The 15,960-nt window shown below is 33.4% G+C and overlaps 1 protein-coding gene across 1 annotated transcript; it reads left to right on the top strand.

Moving 5' to 3' along the window:
* Positions 1-873: 873 nt before the first annotated feature.
* On the top strand, positions 874-13,885 carry LOC108781770 (serine protease nudel-like). The gene is given in 22 exon segments (XM_018549847.1): positions 874-1,036; positions 1,167-2,630; positions 3,217-3,426; positions 3,908-4,068; positions 4,458-4,585; positions 4,792-5,277; positions 5,411-5,709; positions 7,406-7,571; positions 7,640-7,770; positions 7,865-8,113; positions 8,234-8,393; positions 8,809-8,978; positions 9,039-9,152; positions 9,226-9,412; positions 9,888-10,223; positions 10,659-10,847; positions 10,925-11,072; positions 11,160-11,325; positions 11,466-11,645; positions 12,297-12,534; positions 13,343-13,459; positions 13,585-13,885. Coding segments are annotated over 22 exon segments (5,763 nt in total).
* The last annotated feature ends 2,075 nt before the right edge of the window (positions 13,886-15,960 follow it).

The raw sequence follows: 15,960 nt of genomic DNA, 5'->3' as shown, positions 1-15,960 counted from the left end.
GTTATTTTGTTAAATTTTTTTGAATGATTAGTGCGTCCTTTGGATAAATCGAATAAACTGTACATCGATAAGAATAAAAGCCTACCTTCGCAATTGGTCGACGTTCCAATCGATTCGCCATGTTGCGTTGTATTGACGGATTCGAGGATTCGAAATACAGGTAAGTTTTGTTACTTGACAATTGATAGGTTTGAGAAATGCATATCCAGTTCTTCATTGAAAATATTAAAGAGCATTTCAATAATAAATTAAAAATCATAGAGCAATATACAGCAATATACATCATACATATAAATTAAAAATCATAGAGCAATATAAAAAATCACTGGATAAAAATACATGACTTTTTTATTACAAAGAGGTCTTCTAAATGTGTAACAAATGATTTTTTAAAGTTTTATCCCGAGGGGATAATAGGGGAGCAACTTTAAAATTTCAAATTTTATGAAAAAAGTAGACAGATTACGTAAAACCAAACAAATTAATTTACGTGAAATGTTTTCGTTTTCTTAAATTATAATGTCAAAAGTTATGAGTAATGAAACGCAGAGATCTATAATTGACACTATGCAGTGTCGGTGGATTTATAAATCCGAAGATTAAATCTGTTTTTACAGCGCATTTATTTTGTATTAAAATTGGGTAAGTCTTCCAGAAATGCCTTTCAAATTGTTTGCACTGTTTGCATTTAGAATCATTTTTCTCTTCCACGTCCGAATATGTTATAATCATTTTACTTTAAGTGCAAAAATTTTGGGCAATTTTAAGCAACGCAAACAGATCTACTTATATTGTGATTGTTACTTTATCATAAATATGTACAACATTTCAAGATTAATAATGACAATTTTAGACGTAACTTCTAACAAACACATGACGAAGTCAAGCGCAGGGCGTAGTCGTTCAAATTTTTACGCACGGCACAAACGTATTCTTCTGATTGGAGTGATTTCAATCTTATTGATTGTACTTTTTATGACAATCACTGACCTGATGTTTTCGATAATGTCAGAGTACGACGTTCGTAATAATTCAGGTTAGTAAATACTACATATGCAGAAGCACATACCATTTTTCTCGAAAAATTTACTCTCGCTCGTCCTTGCAATCGCCAATTTCCAGCCGATGTCCTCGAAGAATCGTTTCTTCTACCGTGATTCTTTCAGCTCGCATTCAACCGGAAACACGCGTGAAGCGAGTGATCGGGCTAAACTCTCCTCTCAGCAGAAGATCATTATTGAAATCTCGGGTTGGAAAAGTGTTCGATGGAGACTTATCTTTTAACGATCAGACGAAGCTTACAAACCAGATAACACAAGTTGCAAAAGATGACTCATTTCTAACAACAAATAGAAGAGACGCTGACACGCGTTTCAAGCGGGAGGTATCTCGCAGAAGAAGAGATTGCACTATGAACGCTCAACATTGTGAGCTGTTGTTACAGACAGTGCGAGGCCATCTTGTGAATCTCAGTAAAGAGTTTTCAACGACAAACGACACGAAATCATTGCCCAGGGATATTTTGAAATGTCTCAGGTGCAAAGAAATGCAAATCAACACCACAAATAAGAACGACGAAGATTATTTGAAAGATCAATATTTTCCGCATGATTATGCCAAGCAAAATCGCTCGAGTGATTTTGACATCGCCATCATCAAGTTGCTGGAAGACATGGAGAAAATGGCTCAAAATAGTTCAAAGCTGCCGGAAACGAAATCAGCTATATATGACCCATTACGAAATGCCACGAGTCAGTCATTGAAGAAGACCAACATATCGGGAACTGTGTCAATTAATCACACAGATGCCAATGGAAACCAACGGATATATGTAAATAACACTGACGGTAACGATTCAGACGTCAAATGGTCCGACAGTAATTCGACTGTAAACGACTCGCGTGTGATAAAAAGCCAAAACAACGAGGGCATTCCAGTAGTGTCGAAAAACGGTCAACAGCAAAGTACAACCGCAAGCGAGAGTGTCACGAGCGTGAATCCGTTGTCCATGACGGAATCGAGCGGTACAGGAACGCAGCACGGCATTGTTACAGGAGACGATGAAAAATCCAGGAAAACCACGATTAGAGCTGATTCTACGGAAACTAGAATGTACGGAGTAGAGATCCCCACAACGTGGACCATGCCGCATCCAGTCTGTTTCTTTAGCTATCCTGGCCAATCTTCCAGCATGTCATTATCTCCAGAATCGACATTTTACCCAAATCCCTTTTCGATGCAGAATCACGGATTTTCGTTTCAAAACCCGCTTCACCAAGATTCCTCGCCAAATTATATGCAGATACAAAGTAATACGCCTATGCAATTTATACCAAGATTGAACGACGCGGACAGTCTACCTCAATCGATCGGTCAAGGCATCGGTCCACTGAGACCTGCCATGCCGAACGCACCAATTTTCTCGTTGAATCAGCAATCAACCGCAATGTCCCAGCAGCCAACTCCAAACATGCCGTATTTCTGCGGTTATATGTCACTATCGACCGTTCATTTTCCACCGACATCTAGCATCTCGCAATCCGATCGTTCTGTCGGCGAAACCAAAGACTTCTCAAAAGAATCACGAAAGTTGTCTCATGAAGTAAATGCTGTCACGCAGCAAAAGTCACGTAAGTTTTGTAGATTTCTTGCGAAAATTGAAAAATTTTTTTATCTTATCTGCATCATTCCTCTTTCTTATTTAACATATTTATTTCATCTCATATATCTTAATTATTTTAACTATAATATCGATCCCTTACATCAAACGTGATTTTCATATAGGCACGATCAGTTATTGCCATAAATTAACAAACATCACTTCATCAATCATTAAAAGTATACTAACTTAACTTCATAAAAATATGAATATCATAAAATTCGTCAAAATCGTTACAATTAAAAAAAGTGATTTTTTTTTAAAATAATAATTTGACATTTAATCATGTTAAAATATATTCTCTTGGTTGATATTATATATATATATATTTCATTATTATAATTTTCTGTCAAGTTAAAAAAACATTTTCTGTTTTCTGGGGAACTTAATTTTTGAGTTGTATCACTTTTGAAGTAAGCGATATTATTTTTATCATACTGCGACATGAAGGAGCGATATTCTTTTTATCATATTCTGAAAATGTAAAACTTGAAAATTGAAATTATTCAAGAAAATAAATTAGAGGATCGATTTTAACGGCATGATAATTATTTTAGTATACTCCACACTCAACAAATGTCCTATAAATTATCATCAGTGCGATAATCGTTATTGCATCCCGAGGAAGAAATGGTGCGACGGCCGTGTCGATTGTGCCGATGCCAGCGACGAAACGAGATGCTCTTGCAGAGATCGGATATCACGAAATCGACTATGCGACGGTTATTTCGATTGTCCACATGGAGAGGACGAGCTCGGTTGTTTTGGTAAAAATTGATCTATTTTGTTGCGCGCGCGTAATATATGAATGAAAAATTGTCTACTTGCATAATAATAATCTGCATAATATAAAATAAAGACAAATATAAATAGTAATGTGCTTCGTGAGCTGCGAGCGTTCCATTATTTCAAATATTATACAATTACGAGAAATTTACGTAACGTTTTACTGAATGGCTTATTTAATGTTTCACTTAATGTATGTAATATATTTTAATTGGAATTAAAAATCTGTTTTATCGACATATCGATTAAGTTCGGTCGTCTCTCCAGCATGGCCTTAAACTTAGAAGCTACTTTACCTGCGAAACTTCTTATTCGTATAAGCGGCTTATACAAAATATAATCACGTCGTTTGAAATATGAATTTACAATATATATTTGTCCTTAAAAAGAAATAACTCTAACACATGTGAACGTAGGAAAAGGATTTAAAGTATACGCCTTTATAAATTTGAATATTTTTAGGCTGCCCAATGGAATCTTTCAATTGCGACAACTGGGACAAGCATTATAACAGCGATAATTGCGTATTACTTTCTCAACGTTGCGACGGGATAAAACACTGTCCTAATGGAAAGGATGAGCTCGACTGCAACATACTTCTAGAAAATATAGGTTCAAGCGATGTATGCGTCAAGATAGTTAATATAATCATTTACTAAATGATTTAAAATCTAATTAATTCAGACGTAATCTCCTTACGGATTCTCCAAATTCAAAACCGTAAACTCCACCAATTAAGGGTGAATGAAAGTACGGTTGATGTACTCTTATTCACCTTTAATTACTGGAACTTATGGTTTTAAAATCTAATATAGTAACACGTAGGTCTCTCTCAGCTGGAAAATAATGCATAGTCGCACATATTCGTAATTTGTAAAGAAAAAAATTTCTTTCTGTTGACGCGTTATGTGCGATTGTGCATTACATTTCAGCCGATCCACGTAATACAGTAAAATAAATTACGATAAATATTTTCCAATTTATCTTTCTATACATATTACATCGATTACAGAGCTTTGCGGTTGGTTATACTCAAGGATACTTGCACAGGAACGTACGAGGGCAATGGCATCCTGTTTGTTCAAAGACGTTATCTTGGGCAGCGGATGCTTGCGAATCGGAAATTGGTTGGCCGCTAACGTATGTCATTAATACACGCAATTTTAAGTTTTCATTTAATTTGTAATAATATCAAATCTTATTGAACCGCGTGAGAATTTAAACCAATGAATATCGAGGAGAACATGCCGTAACGGTCAAACTGTAAATAATATTGTAATTAGATTAATCTCTATGAGAGAAGTATATTATTTGCAATTTATTAATAAAGTGATGCATTTTTACAGAACAATGCCAGAGATGCAAACTGTTCGTCTGTCTGAAGTCTTTCAAAATCTTTACGTGACAGAATCTCACAATAATGAGATAAAAATGACGTCGTGCCCGGGCACAGCAGTGTTTGTCAAATGTCCGCCGTTACCTTGTGGCAGCAAAGCCTACTCACGTCAAAACTTCTCCCCTGCCTTCAATGTGGCGAAGAATAATTACAAATCTAGAAAACACATGGAAGAACAATCAGAAATTGCGAAATTTAACCAGCTGTACCAAGAGACACTGGGATTGCTGGAACCGAATCAGTTCATGTCAGAGAAGAGGATGCGAGAGCAGAATGATACCCTCGTCGGATCGCAATCGCGAGTAGTCGGCGGCCAAGCAAGTCAACCTAAAGCTTGGCCTTTCCTAGTGGCTATCTATAAGGACGGTTCTTTCCATTGCGGTGGTGTCATCTTAAGTGAAGTTTATATACTCACCGCAGGCCATTGCATGAATGGGTATGAGCGTATTTAAAAACGACTTAGCCATATGACGAATATATTGCAAATACAGACGATACCAAATGATAGCATCCCTTAAACGTAGATATTTCCCTAATCGATTTAAGATGTGTCTGCTAATAATTTTTAGATACGAAGGACATTATTACGAAATACAATCCGGCACACTCAGGCGGTTATCATATTCACCAATGGCGCAAAGGAGAAAAGTGAAATACATAATGATTCATCCAAATTACATGAAAGAAGAAATGCAAAACGACGTTGCAGTGATCATGTTGGACAAATCTCTTGTTTTCAATCGATGGGTCCGCCAGGTTTGCTTACCACCGTCAAACGCTGCGGGTTCTAAATGGAAAGCAGATCCATCGCCGCAATCCATGTGTACTGCTATTGGATGGGGATCTATGAAAGAAGATGGACCAGATTGTAAGCTCGATTACAATTGTATACATACGGAATAATTACATACAAGCAATACTTTGGCACACATTAAAATATTCTTTTTAAAAGATAAAATTGGACTCCTTATATAATTAATGCTATATTTAAAACCATATGTAGAAATTACACAGAAATAATGAGTAAAATATTTCCGAAAATATCAAGGGTACAAAAAAATGTTTCAGATGGAAGTTATACAGCCTCAAGGGACGCAAATATTGACAAAATTAATTTTTTAAAGAAATTAATTCTTTTTATTTTATTTTTATGGTTGTATGAAGGTTATTATTCTTTATGAATGTAAATGGAATTGTTTCTTTTACATGGTTCCTTTGATTATTTCATATATAAAAGTATTAAGATAAAGCTATCAATTTATTGAAAGATCAATAATATAAATTATAAATGATGTTTCATACTCTATGTATTAGCATATATTGACATAAAATATTAAATATCTCATAAACTATTGATTTTTTATAATCGTATCTTAATATTTTTATGAACAAAATAATAAAATTAATTACTTTGTGTAATGAAAACACATAATTAAAATGATATGACAAAAGAAAATCAAAAAATTAATAAGAAGTATTTAATATAGCGCATTTGATTTACTAACACGATTTGCCGAGTTCGAGTTAATGGTCCGTTCTCTGTTTAGCTGCAAAAAAAATAGCTAAACTGTGCAGTAAAAAATACAGCCAATAAAACTGTTGACTCGCGAGTCAGATTGAGTCGGTAAACAGTAAATCAAACACGAATTTAACACTTTACGAGGTTTCGTTATCGCGTGTACAAAAATGCAAAATGCATAAAAACTAAATAGATATACGAAATTTGTTATTGGAATTTCAACAATTATTTTCTTTATTTAAAATAAACCAAGGCTTTTGATTCCACCATCGACCTATAATAAGACAGAACCCAATAATATAAAACTTACATTTTCTTTGTTTTTATTCTGACATTGTTCTGAGTTACAGTTATTGCAAGTAAAGCGCCATTCTTACTGTGTAGTTATAATAACTCACGTATATAAGCGCGTAGCACATTTGGTTTAAAACGTGCTTTTAAAACCAAATGTTGGAATCAAATATTTCGATTAATTCTAAATAAAGGAAATAATTGTTGAAATTCTAAATATAACGAATTTTGTGTAATTGTATAACTATATAGTTTTTACATGAGCTATTTTAATCGAGAATCTATATAAAGAGATATACGCGTATCTCAGCACTTGCGAGAATTTGTGAATATCGATAGACCTCTGATGGCGAGTCGATGTCATATAATCAGGGTTGCCAGACACTTGATAGGCCCCGTCGCCGATGGGGGACACTTGTGTCGCCCAAAAGTCGCCTAACTGAAACGCGATTGCAAAAAAAAAGAAAAATTGACCAATCACATTCAAATATGAGAAGAATACTCCATTATGATTGTTCAATTTTCTACGACTTAAGACCCTACGACCGCTATGACTTCTATTGTAGACCCCGCATCAGTAATTTTCATCACTCTCACCTCTAAGCAATGTTAATCCTTCCTGATTTAATATTTCACGTCAAAATGTACCGGCATAAAGTATAAAATACTTATCTCGTAATCTATTAATTTTTCGATAGATGTATATTAGCTTTAATAAGCACCTTTATTTAAAAATTAAAAAATTTGGTTTCAGCGGATCATTTACGAGAAGTAGAAGTGCCAATTTTATCAACGTGTAAACATTCATCTGATCGGAATAACGCTACAATCTGCGCGGGATATCCTGCGGGTGGCCGCGATGCCTGTCAGGGCGATAGTGGCGGTCCCTTAATGTGCAGGTAACAATTAATGAAGACAAAGCATTGAATTTGTACAACTACAAAACACAACGCATCCTTGCAGAAATTTAAATTTTCTAGTTTTATAGTTTTGAATCACAGTGGTACGCGGTGGGTCTAATCAGTCATGGTGAGGGATGCGCACGTCCGAATGAACCTGGTGTTTATATGAAAGTGAGTTATTACGTAGATTGGATTCTGCAAACGTTTAAAATTTTAGGTAAGTCTTACTCAATACAAAAATGTTGTGTCTTTTCTATACATATGTGTACGAATTTGTTTTTATTATTTAATAAAATATGTTATTTTTACAGAAAATCGAATGGCATCTCTTTATGGGAATAAACCCTCCGATTCGTGTCCAGGATTTAGCTGTCATTCGAACATAGAAAAATGCTTGCCGATAAAGAATCATTGCGACGGAATTGTAAATTGTTTAGACGCAGAAGATGAAATCGGATGCCAAATTTTGAAATTGAATTATGCAAGACACGAGAATTTCAATAATACATTTGAAAAACCGCAAGATCAGGAAATATCTGGGAATACCACAGAAAAAAATAGTAAATTATATTAATCTCTTTTATAATTGTCAAGCCTCGGATTCTTAATAAAATAATTGGAAATGAATTTTATGTTGGTTATGTAATACTAAAATTTAATCGATTTCGATGTTACAGCAGAAGTGGACACGGAAGCAATTCCAGTTTCAACTTCTTCCTATTTCTTCTATCAGACAGAAATACAGACATACAATAATGAAAAAACAAATATTGTGGATACCTACGCGACAACGCCTAAAACAACGACGTCGAACGTTAGATCAACATTTACCTGCACAAAGTGGGTTACGAAATACCATAATTTTCATTACTAACCCTCCGAAGACATTAGATTCGTAGAATCTATTTAATTTATATTAATTGAAAGACACTAATTAATTTCAAGAAATCAAAATAACATAGTCTGTATAAAAATTAATAAATACTTATTATATTTAATAAAAATAATCCAATTTTTATATATATACGTGTATAACAAAAAGAAGATTGATTTAATTGCTTGCACTTAATTAATTTTAAAGAAAGTAACAAAACTTGTAAAAATAAATGAATGCTCTAACAAAAATAAGTATATTTTAATAAGTAAGTATAATCCAAATTTGAATACATAACAAAAGAAAAATTGAATTATTTGACATTAAAACTAAGATTTAATTAAAATTCAGACTTTTGAATTAGTATTATCTCATTTCCAGTCTAATCCAAACTATAAAAATCAATAAAAGATGCGATAAACACTTAGACTGTGAGGACGGAACTGATGAAGAAGACTGTACATGCAGAGATTATCTGTTGAATTTCCACCCTACGGCAATTTGCGATGGACATCTGGATTGCGATGATGAAACGGACGAAAAATATTGTGGTATTCAATCATTCATAATTTCGCCGTTGATTTTACCTATTAACGAAACGATCATTTCAGGTATGTGCAAGAATAATGAGTTTCGCTGCAGTAGGAGTGGAGATTGCATCCCGATGACGGAAAGGTGTGACGGAAATTTCGATTGCTCTTTAAGGGAGGACGAGCTTGACTGCAGTAAGTTTGTGTCTTACATAATATTTGTCTAAAAAAATGTCAAATGACATCAATAGCAATGTTCTTTTTTCAGTTGCATTGACAAACGGGGAATACATTAATGTGGATAGCGATAATTGGTCCGCTTTAAACACGGAAGGGTTACTTAGTAGATATTATAACGAAACATGGCATGTAGAATGCCCTCAGACAGATATACTAGAGAATAACACAAAAACGTCGATAATAGGAGAGAACTTGTGCAGATATCTCGGATTTACGTACGTTTGACTATAAAATGTTCAAAAATATTTAACTTGATTCTTAAAAAGTCTACACACAATTCATAAAAAAAGCAAATTCGTAACATATTGAATTCCAGAGTGCTAAATCGCTAAAGTAATTCATTGTTGAGTATATTTTTATTGTACAATAATATAATGTAAGGAAAATGTAAGTCATTATAAGTCACCGTTTTCTGTGGATCTGGTATCTTGGAAAGGAATTCTTAATTAATGTAATTTTTTAGGCAATTACGTATCTATTTCTCTTTTCAGATTTTATTAAATCCCTGATATTTCAATTAGAACAAAAATTTATTTATAAAGCTTCTAAAATAACCGATTTATTTACAATTTATGTATAATTTTCTGAACACGTTAATTATTACTATTTTCGTATATACGAATAATTACTATATTAGTATGTATGAATAATAAAAAAAGAATAAGTGTGGAAAATATAAATTGTTTGCAGGGGTTTGCAATCATTGGATAAGGTTGTTGTGAACAAAACGATACTAGAAACAAAGTTCTCACGAAAGTGGGACAACACGACGAGTTACAAATCTTTACCTCAGGACGTCGCAGAGAGTGAGGGAAGCGAGACGTGTACAACATTACGGTTTCGCTGTAAACCGGTTTTAAGCAGCAGCGCCGATTCGCATGTGGTCATCGATCCGAGAAACGGAAATTATACCTACCTGTGGCCGTGGCTGGCAGCCATATTTGTCGACGGTCGTTATCACTGCTCGGCCATACTCTTGGAGTCAGACTGGCTCTTGTCCAGTTCGAGTTGCATGGAAACTATCAGGTGAGTAAATCCTGTTTTCCTTTCGAAATACCTTCTTATCTCAAAAATGCACACAGAAAGAAGAGTTTTGTTCTCAAAAAATATAAAAAATTATATAAATCTAAAAAAAATGTTGTTGAATTATTTATAATAATTATGCAAGACACTCAAAAATTGATGATTGTTAGAATATCTTCTTGCAGCATTGCTCATCATGTTTGAATTCTTTATACGTATAATAATTATTTTGACAGTAATAATAATAAAATTATTTTCATATCAGCGTCTATTTTTAATTATATTTCAGTGAAATTGTTCTTTTCGTGCAATTTTGTCGAACGAAGAATTGTGTCCAATTTAATAATTCTTCATTACAATTATATTTCATCAGATTCTCTCGATAAATATCGATGAAAGGATACTCGTATAAGTATAATGATGAAGAATAAATTGCAGATTATCAGTGAATTATACGACGGCTCTGCTCGGCCAAAGTCGCTCGTTTCTTTACGTGGACGGACCTCATCAACAGATATCGGTCGTTGACGAAATCAGGGATGTGAAAAGAACAAATGTCTCGTTGCTTCACTTGAAAACTGCAGTAAATCATACACGTTACGTGCAACCGCTGTTTTTAGAGAAGAAGTGTGTATATTGATTATATATTCGTTATTACATATTGTTTTCTTTCATATATAACTATTTGTTAAATATTTTCGCAGAATATATCCACCGGCAAAAGATGATTTATGTGTAGCAATCGGTACAGACAACGAACGTGTGACACGATCGGTCTTTCTTCAACCAGTCCTCCAAAATTGCGACAAGTGCTATCGTTGTTTCGTCGAAGCTTCAGGCACCGAATGTCTGGTAAAGCTTCGTAATAAGAATCGAAATAACAATGAACAAAGTATATGTAATAATTAAATTTCGACTTTATCTTTCGCATGTGTTTAGAACAATGGAACTTCTTCGAATTGGAGCGGCACAGTGTTTTGTCGCAGCAAGAAAGGATGGTATCTCGTGGCTGCGTTTCAAGAAAAAGACGGTCCGTGCAGCTTCAGAAGCACGCGGAACTTGATAAGCATTGATTACATCCATGCTTATCTTACGCAAGCTTTGGGTAAGTTATCTTACACAGATATAAAGACACGTTTACACCATTAATTTTTAGTCATCCAATATACTTTACGATTGTGGTATTTTTATATAGAACGATGAAATAATCTAACATAATTGAATTTTTCCGTCTTGGTATTATAGAGGAAGTGTTGGAATCAACGCCTGAAGCCGCATGTGACGGTGTTCGATGCAACCTTGGACAATGCATCTCTTGGAATCAGGTATGCGACGGTGTGATGGATTGCCGAGACGGTGCGGATGAGAAGAATGGGATGTGTTTACAAATGCAACAAATTAGAAGAAGAAACGAGACCAACAATAGTAAATAATTTGGAATAATGTATAATAGAATTAATGTAGACCGTATATTAAATTTTGTAGTTATTGCAATTCTGCATGTGCATTAATTTTATGTACATATAAATTTGTATAATTATTACCTGTGCAGAGTAATATGTACCTAGTTGCTGCTATCATGTTTTTCTCTAACAATAAGTAGAATTGTTAATTAACACAGATCTGCAATTTGATTTTTTGTGCTGTTTTGAAAAGAAGATTAGTTTCCCCCATAATTTTTAAACCGCTGGATCCAACTCCTTTAATGAAACTGATCCATCATATCAAGCTTTTGAGAAAAATAAGATGAGAGAAACGCCTGAAAAACGTGCTTCTGATTATTTTTTGCTGTTTTTTTTTTTAAATTTACAGCTGACTAACCCAATCTGCGACAGATTTCAAAGAGGGTCAAATTAATGATTGGACGTTGTACTTTAAAATAATATTGAATCTTTTATAGTCTTCTTTATTGTTAGAGATATAACGCGTTTGTTTAAGCGTTTCAATCTCATTTTTCACAGAAACTTGGTAGAACATTTTCGGTGTCACCAAATTTATTAACTTAGTTTTTAATTAATTGTTAAATAATTCTTTTTTATGCGTATATTCTTACAATTAGTATGCATTTTTGTGTAGAATGCGCAAAGTCAGAAATACGATGCAGAAATGGTGAATGTATCTCAAAGAGTGCATTTTGCGATGGAAAAGTGGATTGCTCGAACGGAGCGGATGAGCCTGTAATATGTAGCTGCGCAGAATATTTAAAATTAACTACGCCAGAACGATTGTGTGACGGGGTACGACATTGTCTCGATAAAACGGATGAATCGCCAGAAGAATGTCAATGCACCAATGCCAATTTCAAATGCAACAGGTAAGATTGATAATATATAATATTAAATAATTATCTATAAGGAGGATATAAGCTTGCATTGGATATCAATATGAAAATATTGCTTTAATAATAAACATCAATGTTGAACGTTTCGACCTTTACATTAGGTCATCCTTTCAGTAAGTTTACATATTAAATAAATTAAAACTAATATATATGAAATCCAGTAATTAAGGTCGAATGAGATGCAGCGTTGTGAGACGCAGCATCTTGAATGCAGCGTTGTTATTGGTATGCACATTAATAAGAAGTGGATTTGTTCAAATTACTCCTTTTTTTTATTCCAAATTGAAATAATAAACCTTAGAACGCTTCAACTTTCTTTGGAGTTATCTTTAGCTAATACAAATTTAATATACCTCCTTTGACCCGTCTGAAGCTGGCCCCCCAATACTAAAAAATCCATTTTTTTTTCTTTATGTATTCATTCGCTCATCGTTTGCTCACGAATGCTCAGCGGGAATTTTCGTTTGCTCACCCTTAGTTAAAAAACCGATACAATAAATGTATACAATTGTTTCATTTACTTTTGCAAACACTATGTGTCGCTCTTGATTCTCTTAATTAAATATGCAGATGATGATGAAAGAACTTTCTTACATAGATATGATTACATTTAGTCGTCTATACTCTTATCAAAACTAATAATATCAATTTATGCCGTACAAAATATCTCTCGTATCTCTGATACTTTAAAAAGTATTGCTGATTAAATGACAAATCATGTAAAAATTATATATTATGATCAGTAATTATATGCATACAAAAATGTACATTATATGTGCAGAGAGAGCGGAAATTTTACTTGCATCTCGCAAGATTTCGTGTGCGATGGCGACAATGATTGTCCGAATGGTGAAGACGAAACGGATTGCACAAGGATACAACAACTCACAGATGATAGGTGAGAATAACTAGAATAAACTACACCGTATCATTGTTGTACGGATGATATACAATATTATTAAATGTTGACGAAATGGAGCAACGAACACACGTTCACGTAACACATGCTTAATTGCTTCTCAGATCTGCTGCAGGCAAAGTAATGCAACGTTCCTACGGCGTATGGCACACTCTATGTTATCCGTCAGAAGTGACGTCACAGGAGGAGGCAGTAAACGTGTGTAAAAACAGCGGTTACATGAATGGAATTATCGATTACAAGTATCAATCGCTTAATCAGGCTGTTGTTCCATCTCGCGATGATTTTTATATGATACGATTAAATTCGGACACGTGGATAACCATGCGTGATGATAAACCGCTTATAACTTTGGTCCGGCCAGAGAAACCCTGCTATCGTCTCTTTATCAAGTGCAGCAATTAGTATAAATATATAATTACTTAAAAATTAAATCAATCATGTTAAAATAATTTCACTCTACTTCTTGTTCACGACGTGACAATCGAGTGTGTGAAAGATATTTTTTATCTTAACAGTTAATATAAGAAACATGGATCATTTTAAGAAGTGTATCATTAAATTTTATGTATTATAAATTAATTTATTCACTTACAATTAGTATAAAAATTACGATGTACCACTAAAGTAAATTATTTACATTAAAAATAATTTTATTTGCATTCTGATAAATAAGTTTATTATTACTATTTTTGTTTGTATCTTCTAGAAAGATATTTTCTATAATTTATATTTTTGTTTTTATTGTCTAGTGTTTCATTAAGTTTTATACGCTAGAAATTAGTTTTAGTTAATATCAGAACCACAAATATATACAAAACGAATTAATTACATTAGAAAAGATTCTTTTTCAATTGAAAAAATAATACTATATTATTCTTTGTATGTATTTGACAAAATAATAAATAAAAATCTGCATAAATTAATTCAATATTTTAATCCCGCAATATGTGACCGCTTCGAGCACACGTGCATGTGCGTCACGTAAGAAACAACGCGAGTTAGTCACTACGGGAATGTGAATGGATACCGTTTTCCGTCATTCCGTGGTATTTGAAAGCAACTTGCCAGGAGAGCGCAATCGTTTGCCTCTAATAGCAGCGGCCTCATTCGCTAAATTCCATTTCTCCTTTTCTTCTTCGTCCAATGCTCGACTTTATCGCATCTTCGTCTATCCGTCTTCCATCATTCCTACATATTTGCATGCTGCACTAGCTTTGCTTGAAAACAATCTAAAATCTAATTAACAACGTTTTATCGTTTAGCTATTCTTAAATTAAAAACTTGACAAATGACTGGCATATTAAACATAATACGTAAGAAAATATTTTTTACTTGCAAAAGAGAGAAAAAGATTATATCCTATTAGAATAAATAAAAAATATATTATATGAAGCAAGAAGCTAGCATATAAGATTTTTATATAAACAATCCATATATAAGCTTTTCAATAAATGTTGTATGATAAATTTATAAAATATAAAACTATAATTTTTGTTATTCTTAATACGAATTTATTATCTACATTTTTTGCTACTTGCATTTTTTCCAATTAGTATACTTTACGTGCCATTCCTTTACTTTAAAAGCCCGATCGCAGATATGTTCCTCGGCATCGGTGAATTCCGTAACAACAGCCACGCGGAAACTCCTTTCCTGGTTTTTTCGAGCGAAAACGATGGGGATATGAAAATAATAGATATTTTACTTCCGTATGCATCTATAACTACGTTTTTCCATTCATATGTATCACTTATAACTAGTGCCAATACATCTTATGTTATAAACATGCCATAAATTATTATATGTTTGTTTATGCTTTCGCTGGCAGCTCAAAATTACATATATTTTTTTTCGGCTATATTAATACTATATTTCCGGATAATCACAAGATTTACTATCCAATATCTCAAAAAATGTTAGAAAAATTATGTAATGTAATCAATAAATAAATAACTAAGTTTGTAGCGCTCTTATGAATATTATTTAATGCTGGCAAATATCTTTCAGTTATTCACATCGTTTATTAACTCACTCAGCCAAGCACGCGAGGTACGTATACTTTTTACAGGTCGGATGTTGCACCTTACCGATTGCTTCATACACGCCAGCAGCTCACGGTAAAAATGTCGGTACGAACATGAATATATGTATAACTGCTCATTGAGCAAAAGCAAATATTAAGATATAGCAGCGCCATTTATTATATTATGTAATTAAAAATTAAAAAATCTTAGATATATACAGAAAAATTAGGTTACAAATATATATATCAATTAAGTTGAGTCATTAAGGAACATTAAACAAATCAATTAAAGTAGACTGTCAAAAATTTCAAATAACAAGAATATAAAGGCTAATGAGAGCAATTCGCTGTCATTAATGCGATCATGTATAAGGTACGTTAAAGTATGAAATTTATATACCACGTATGTAGTCCACTAAAACGCGTGCCGAAAATCCTTCAGACTTACAATACA

The sequence above is a fragment of the Cyphomyrmex costatus genome, unplaced genomic scaffold (assembly GCF_001594065.2).
Source record: "Cyphomyrmex costatus isolate MS0001 unplaced genomic scaffold, Ccosl1.0 scaffold907, whole genome shotgun sequence".
In the NCBI taxonomy this organism is placed as follows: Eukaryota; Metazoa; Arthropoda; class Insecta; order Hymenoptera; family Formicidae; genus Cyphomyrmex; species Cyphomyrmex costatus.
Note: the sequence above shows the minus strand (reverse complement) of the source record. Positions and strands in the feature narration are given on the sequence as shown.